The 8500-nt window shown below is 37.1% G+C and overlaps 3 protein-coding genes across 3 annotated transcripts in view; 2 read left to right on the top strand and 1 right to left on the bottom strand.

Moving 5' to 3' along the window:
- MED12L (mediator complex subunit 12L) overlaps nt 1-8500 on the bottom strand; it is a 313159-nt gene that overhangs the window by 91163 nt on the left and 213496 nt on the right. The gene's annotated exons all lie outside the window — the stretch shown is intronic.
- Nucleotides 6566-8353, top strand: P2RY13 (purinergic receptor P2Y13). Its single transcript, XM_045539478.1, has 2 exons — nt 6566-6626; nt 7082-8353. The coding sequence occupies exon 2, from the start codon at nt 7095-7097 to the stop codon at nt 8094-8096; it is 1002 nt and encodes a 333-aa protein (XP_045395434.1). The 5' UTR covers nt 6566-6626; nt 7082-7094; the 3' UTR covers nt 8097-8353.
- Nucleotides 6600-8500, top strand: part of GPR87 (G protein-coupled receptor 87) — a 35089-nt gene continuing 33188 nt past the window's right edge. The window contains exon 1 of the mRNA XM_045539473.1: nt 6600-6626. The gene's annotated coding sequence lies outside the window, so the exon portion shown is untranslated. The remainder of the gene's footprint in view (nt 6627-8500) is intronic.

Raw genomic sequence — 8500 nt, 5'->3', positions numbered from 1 at the left:
AGGATATTTGAGCTGGAAGACAATCTAGAGATCAACTAATCCAACCTTCTTATTTTGCATATCACAAAAATAAAGGGCAGACCCATCCCTTCACACATCAAATCTGGCGTAGAGAATAGATTGAAATTAATCACAACATGGTGTTACAGAAGGCAGATTCTGGGAGACTGCAGGGTAGACAAAGACTACTGGAACAATCTTTCTCTGGACTATATTATAGGGTGTACAATTTCCCATTTTCCCTATGTATGTAGACTTTTGGGACACCCTGTAATTCACTGAGATGATAATTTCTACGAGAGAGAAAAAAACCAAAAATGCTAATGATATATTTTTGTAAAAATAACTGCAAAGTATTTGTGGTTACCTGTATTTTATAAGTATGTATATACAACAGGAAATTTTCACATTAAACTCTAAATGATACTTTGCTGGAATTTTTTTATTCCAAGACATTAGACATCATATACTCTTACATCAAACATCAAATTGAATCAAGACAGTCTTAGAGGTTAGTATTTACAGAGTGCTCACTATACATAGAAAATGTCACTATCTCCAGCTTTAGCCATTTTAATATACATAATAACCTCACATTTCATACTACCTTTTTTTTTTTTAAATGAAGCCAAATTCTGCAGACTCAAGGAGAGAAGTGAAAAGTTCAGAAGATGAGACAACAAAATAAAGTCTTGTCCATGGCCTTAGTGGCTTACAAGTCCTAACGAGGCTGCTTACTGGCAGTTTCTCAGTGGTTTCTTACAGAAAAAGTCTAAAGCAGGTATCGGCAAACTGCAGCCCACAGGCCAAATCCCAACCCACTGCCTGTTTTTGTACAGTTTGTGATCTAAGACTGCTTTTTAATTCTTTTTTAATTTTTAATTGTTACAGGCACATAATAGTTGCACATATTTATGAGAGCAGAATGATGGCTACCAGAGGCTGGTAAGGGTAGTGGGGAGGAAGGGATAAGGAGGGCATGGTTAATGGGTACAAAAATACTATTAGATACAAGGAATAAGATCTAGTATTCAGGAGCACAACAGGGTGACGATAGTTAATAATTTATTGCATATTTCAAAATAACTAAAAAAGCAGAATTGGAATGTTTCTAACACAAAGAAACGATAAATGCTTGAGATGAGGGATATTCCGATTACTCTGATTTAATCAGCAAACTGCATTCTTCTATCAGAATATTGCACATGCCCTTTTTCAAAGGTTTGTGAGAAAAAAAATCAAAAGAATAAAATTTCATGTCATATGACATTTATATGAAATTCAAACATCAGCATCCATAAATAAGGTTTTATTGGAACACAATTATGCCCATTTGGTTTTTATCTATGACTGCTTTTGTGCTACAACAACAGAGCTGAGTTGCTGTGATGGCGCCTGCACTGCCCGCACAACATAAGGACATTCTAACCCATGGATCAGTACTTTAAAAACAACAAGAAAAACTCTTTGCAGAAGAAGAACCCTTTCTTCATGCATCTGGGTGTTTCAGTAGCTTTGCACTCAATCATTACACATTGTATGCTTGTAGCTGTGGCTGATCATCATTGGCTGGCAATACCCAAGGTGGGCTTGCAAAGCTGCCACCGGGAATTAAAATTTGAAAATACACTTACTAATCAATAGCAACTGAGAAATAGACTGATTTTTAAAAATGAAGAAAGAGCATGAAAAGTCAATTTCCAAGAGCAATAAAAATGGTCAAAAAAATATAAAAAGATACATACCATCATTAATAAGCAAATAATTTAATATTTATATAGCACAGCTTTTTCAGCCTATAATTTTTAAATTGATTAAAAAGACTTTTAATGATAGTGTTGGAAAACCCCACTATTGTTGAGACTACAAATTGGTATAATCTCTCTAGAAAACTATTGGAACATCCACTATTTTGACACATAACTTTTGATCCAGCAATCCTAATTCTAGGAAACTTCCTACAAATATGCCAGACAAATATTCAAAAATATATTGATACATATGTGCTCTACAGCAGCAGTCCCCAACCTTTTCGGCACCAGGAACTGGTTTCATGGAAGACAATTTTTCCACAGACTTGGGGAGGAGGGAATGGTGAGCAATGGGGATGAGCTGTAAATACAGATGAAGTTCCCATTGCTGACCCACAGCTCACCTCCTGCTGTGCAGCCCACTTCCTAACAGGGGGGTGGGGACCACAGCTCTACAGTATTGTTTTGTTTTGTTTTGAGACAGAGTGTCACTCTGTTGCCCAAACTAGAGTGCCTTGGAGTCAGCCTAGCTCACAGCAACCTCAAACTCCTGGACTCAAGCAATCTTCCTGCCTCAGCCTCCCAAGTCGCTGGGACTACTAGCTGGGACTACAGGCATGCACCACCACACCCGACTAATGTTTTCTATTTTTAAGTTGCCTGGTTAATTTTTTTTCTTTCTATTTTTAGTAGAGACAGGTTCTCACTCTTGCTCAGCCTGGTCTCTAACTCCTGACTTCAAGTTGGCCTCCCAGAATGCTAGGATTACAGGCATGAGCCACTGTGCCTGCCTGGCCAGTATTGTTTTTAATAGAGAAAAATCGTAAACAAACTAAATGCCCATTAGAAACAACTGAACTGTAGTAAATGATATAGTGTAACCAATTTTTAAAAGTTAGGTCAGTCTACATGTACTAACATGGAATGAAACAAAGATCTAATATGCAAATAAATGTAAATATATATATTTGTATATATTTGTACACATATACATTGGTATGTATATATAAGGGGGATTAATTTGCACTTTGTACTATATATGTGTTTGAATTTTTAAACACGATTTCCTTTTGTAATAAAAAGTTTGAAACTAAATGTTTCAGATAACAGTGAAATTATTGCCTATTTTTAGTTACATGTAGAGATTTTCTAATAGTGATTTTATTTTAAAAACAGACTGCTACATTTATTGATAAATTGCATAACTTATTTCAGCTTATTATACCACTTTTGATTAATCTAGTATGGAATTTTAAAACAATTTCACATAATCTGAGAAAGTACCATGGTATACTTTGATGGGAAATAAAAATCTTTTCTGTGAGTATAGAAGTATAGGAGTTACCACTTCAACTTTCATCCCAAATGAAAGCAAAAACTTCCTCATCTTTTCAGATATTATAGACATGGTACTGGTTACTCACATCAACAAGAACTCACGGACTGTTAACTTCGATCCAACTGAGAAATCCCAAAGGAAACCAAAATTAAAACAATAATTTATTGCCATTTGGCACGCTAATTTCAGTGATCTTTCATTGTATATTCCCTCTTTTATTTTATTTTATTTCTTTTCTTTTCTTTTTTTTTGAGACAAAGTCTCACTCTAGCCCGGGCAACTCACTGTAACTTCAAATTCCTGGGTTGAAGCAATCCCCGAATTCTATGTATAATTTTTCAATTGGTTCAGAAGTCAGGAAAAAAAGAAAGTAATAGTATATATTGACTCTAAAACATTGCCAAATAACATGGTCCCTCAAAAACACTGTTTTCTTTGAATATGCCACATTATGAAATGGTCCAATAACATCGACATTAAGACAGAGTCTAAGGAGCAGCAAAAGATTCTGAGACAGCTTTTAGCAAGTCAGTGTATAGAGTTAGATGTAGATGTGAATTTTGTTGTTGTTGTTGTTGAGACAGGGTCTCGCTCTGCCACCTGGGTTAGAGTGCACTGGATTCATCATAGCTCACTTTAACCTCCAATTCCTGGGCTCAAGGGATCCTTCTGCCTCAGCCTTCCAAGTAGCTGGGATTACAGGCATGTGCCACCACGCCCTACTTTTAGTAGAGACAGGGTCTCACTCTTGCTCAGGCTGGTCTTGAACTCCTAAGCTCAAGCAACCCTCCTGGCTTGGCCTCCCAAAGTGCTAGGATTACAGGCATGCGCCATCATGTCCAGCCTTGGAATCCTTCTTGATCCTACCGCTTTGAACCAACTGAAGAAGTTTTCAAAATCAAACCTCACTTTGTAGCAGAAGTCTCACAAGTCCATTAAACTTTGTAGTTGATTGTTCCTTCTTGTGCATCAGAGCATCAGAGCTCATTCCTTCCATCTCAAGAACTCCAAAATTTGGTATACAATTCTGTATTTACCCTATCTATGGCTTCTGGAAGGGAGGAGAGTGAGGCAGGCTCCAAGTATGGGCTCTGGAACCAGACTGCATGAGTTTGCAGCAGGCTTGGGTTGCATGACTTTGGGAAAACTGTCTAACTTTTGCATTTTAATTTTCTTAACTCTAAAATGGAACTGATCTCTGAGGACTGTTGTAAAGACTAAATAAGATAATATAAGCACTTAAAAAAGTATACCTAGTGTGACTTTACTGATTTTAAGTACACTTCCTTGGAGCGCAATAGGATTTTAAATGTTTAGTTTACTCCCACTTGGTAGGCTCCTAATATCTGGGACCTCTCATTATATCTTCTTTGAGTCTTGCCTCCTTTTGTTTGATATCCCCACAGGTATGCACAATATTCCAATTTTCTTTTAATTTAATTTCATTGAACAAGAAACCTACATTATATAGTACCTACTACATGACAGGCATTCTAAGCACTTGGTGAATGTTCACTTATTTTATTCTCTGAATAACCCTATAAAGCAGATACTATTATTTATTTTCGCTGTAAAGAGAAGGCAACTATTTCATAGCAAGCATAAATAGCGCACCCAAGGTCACAAGAAAATTAAAAGTTGGAAACAGGAAGTGAGTTCAGACACTCTGGCTCCCAAGACGGTGCTCCTATCCACTCTGCTGAGCAGATAATCCGTTCTGCTCTCAAGGGCAAACCACCTCCTCCAGCAGGTGCCGGCATTACTGTGAACTAAGGGAAAAATCAGCTAATACCTAATAGGCATGAACATACAGAAATAAATGATCTATTGGATGTTTACTATGGTCAACACTTTGATACCTGCCACATTACGAGAACATACTTCCATAACTCTACAAATGGGCACTGTAAATCAGTTCCTCTTTGGAAAGTTTCCCACAATTTGATATTTTGAAATTTGACTGAAATGTGGTTTCCAGTTTTCATATTATGAAACCATCCCATACAGAATTTCCCTTGTTTAAAATGAAACTATTCCATATCTTCCTATAGAAAATGGACTTGGGGCAGTAGGGAAACTTACAATTAAATTTAGAGGTTAAATTTTACTACTTATAAAAGAAAAAATTTAAAAGTTTGTTTTTTCCACCTCTGTTGAAGCAAACAAAAAGATACACGTTTAAATTATGTTACATTATATCAATGAAATCTTGAATCTGTCCTCCTGAGGATCAATTTATTTGAGTCAAACTGTTCCCCCATTGGGTAGTGCCAACCAAAATTATCAGGCATTGTAGTATTTCATACTTTAAAATGCCCAGGGGGATACAAAATTTTTATTCCTAGAATCTGATGCCAAGTCACCCAAAAATTTCTGATCAACCCACCCCACAGTCTAGTCCGACTCTATGGTAAAACTTGTGGCAAGAAATACGAAATGAAAGTCACTGTGGAGAACTCCGCATCCACCATAAGATCTGTTAATTTCCTCTTTTCCTTTACATACGATTCCAAGGAAGCCCTTCTGTCATGAATAACGTTTTCCACATGAAAGTAGCAATAACACCTTTTTAAACTCAAAGAGATTTAAAGGAAAAATTTTATAGACTTTGGTCCAATGTTGATTGATGAAATCCCTGAAGTCTTCTGTACTTTAAGTACAACACTGAACTCAGAAAAGATTTCCAAAATCTTTCTAATAAGTGAAACAGTATAACATCTCTGTTCAACTCTGTAATGCACTCCCATATCATTGAATGGCTAACATTTTTTAGAGCTTCCTACATGTCAAGCATTATTCTAGGCAAACAATTCATTCTCTTAGCAACACTATGAGGCAGATTCTGTTTTCAAACCCATTACACAGATGAGGAAACAGACACAGAGCTGTTAAATCATTTGTCCTTAATCTAGTATCAAATAATTTGTGGATCTGGGATTTTACCCCCCAAAATCTGGGTCTAACAGCCCTTACCTCTTAGAAAATATGTCATGTTAACTCTCAGAGATCCTAAAACCAAAAGACTAAGACAAATGCCTACAGATATAAACAGGCCATCCTCCTGAACACAAATTACTGGCAAATCTGGTCAACAAGGTCAGCAGATGACTCTGTCTGATTTTAGAATCAAGCCTTATTCTTCTACAATTACTTATTGTAATTTGGGACTATTTTCTTCATATTTCTACCTCCTATTATTTTATACAAGAGGCACTCAAAAAAGTTCATTGAACATGTAGATCAAGAAGATAAACTTCAGGAAAGTTATGATGAGGAAATATAAAGATAACTGCAAATAAGCTCATTTGTTCAAGTTCTAGTAGATCAACAGCACATAGGTTTGAAATCAAAGAGCATATTGCAAATCTCCCAAAGGTTTGAATATGAAGATGTTCTAATGAGTCACATTACACAAGTGAAAATGAGGAAGGAAACCCGGTATAAGAAAGCAGAACGACACTTGCTTCACATGCGCTTTCTTTTCTCAACTAACTGCCACCACCAGGAGACACAGACTGAGTATCCTCCAAACACAGGTGAATTTCTAATTTTATTATAAGTGTGCGTGCTTATAAAAGGTGGAGTATGCTTTAAAGTTAATTACAAACTATAGGTTATGAGCATAAGAAATTACATAATTTACAGCAATCTGATGGATTAATAATAAAGAATGTATCATTATCTCTTAAGTGGGGCTTTGTTTTACTGCTGTGTTAAAAGTAGCACTTGTGAATGAGGTAGAACCTGTTATTTGGATTTCACAAGGGTGTGAAAGTAATGGTACTGTTAAAAGTACCAAAAAATGTATTATGTGCTTTAAAAATTCTAGCTAGAAATATTATCTGCCTTCTTAAAAGATCTATTGAATGTATTAAAAAATGTAGGATGTTAATATGCTATAAATCTAATGTCTGCTTTTTAAAAATAGCAATTGCGAATCATGAAGGACTTTTTGCTTTCCTCTGTTTGTGTACATGTTTATTTATGATAGCTGACCGGAAACCATGAATACCACGGTGATACAGGGCTTCAATGGGTCTGAGCGGTGTCCCAGAGACACGCGGATAGTGCAGCTGGTGTTCCCAGCCCTCTACCTGGTGGTTTTCCTCACTGGCATCCTGCTGAACACTTTGGCCCTGTGGGTGTTCGTTCACATCCCCAGCTCCTCCACCTTCATCGTCTACCTCAAAAACACTTTGGTGGCCGACTTGATAATGACACTCACGCTTCCTTTCAAAATCCTCTCCGACTCACACCTTGCGCCCTGGCAACTCAGAGCTTTCGTGTGCCGCTTCTCTTCAGTGATCTTTTACGAGACCATGTATGTGGGCATCATGCTGCTAGGCCTCATCGCCTTTGACAGGTTCCTCAAGATCATCAGACCTTTTCAAAGTGCCTTCATAAAAAAACCTGTCTTTGCAAAAAGGGTCTCAATTCTCATCTGGTCCCTTCTGTTCCTCATCTCCCTGCCAAATATGATCTTGAGCAACAAAGAAGCAACACCATCATCCGTGAGAAAGTGTGCCTCCTTAAAGGGTCCTCTGGGGCTGAAATGGCATCAAATAGTAAATTACATATGCCAGTTTATTTTCTGGGCTGTTTTTGCCCTAATGCTTCTGTTTTATGTGGTGATTGCAAAAAAAGTATACAATTCATATAGAAAGTGCAAAAGTAAGGACAGCAAAAACAACAAAAAGCTGAAAGGCAAGGTATTTGTTGTTGTGGCTGTCTTCTTTATATGTTTTGCTCCGTTTCATTTTGCCAGAGTTCCATATACTCAGAGTCAAACCAACAGTAAGACTGACTGCAGACTGCAAAATCAACTGTTTATTGCTAAAGAAACAACTCTCTTTTTGGCAGCAACTAACATTTGTATGGATCCCTTAATATATATATTCTTATGTAAAAAATTCACAGAAAGGCTACCATGCATGAGAGGGAAAAAGACCACAGCACCAGGCCACGAAAATCATAGCAGTCAGACAGACAATATAACCCTAAGCTAACAATGTTCCATATGGTTAACTTCTATTTATTGATGAGACTGCAAAAGATAATTTATTTGGAAAGAAAATTTAAGCAATAAAAAAAGAATTGGGACAAATGCTCCCTTAGATTTTATTATCCCGGTGTACAGAAAAGATTACATAAATTTTAGCTCTACATCAATCTATTAAGAGAATGCAGCAGGGCGCAGTGGCTCACAACTGTAATCCTAACACTTTGGGAGGTCGAGGTGGGAGGATTACTTGAACTCAGGAGTTCAAGACCAGCCTGAGCAAGAGCAAGACCTTGTCTCTACTAAAAATAGAAAAATTAGCCAGGTTTCACGGCCCATGCCTGTAAGTACCAGCTACTCGGGAGGCTGAGGCAGGAGGATCATTTGAGCCCAGGAGTTTGAGGCTGCAGT

Source organism: Lemur catta, chromosome 1 (genome assembly GCF_020740605.2).
Source record: "Lemur catta isolate mLemCat1 chromosome 1, mLemCat1.pri, whole genome shotgun sequence".
NCBI classification, from domain to species: Eukaryota; Metazoa; Chordata; class Mammalia; order Primates; family Lemuridae; genus Lemur; species Lemur catta.
This window is presented reverse-complemented; position numbering and strand designations above follow the sequence as displayed.

Bases quoted from the DNA above. Each gene is read 5' to 3' on its own strand.
- P2RY13 (XM_045539478.1), top strand. From the start codon at position 7,095: ATGAATACCACGGTGATACAGGGCTTCAATGGGTCTGAGCGGTGTCCC.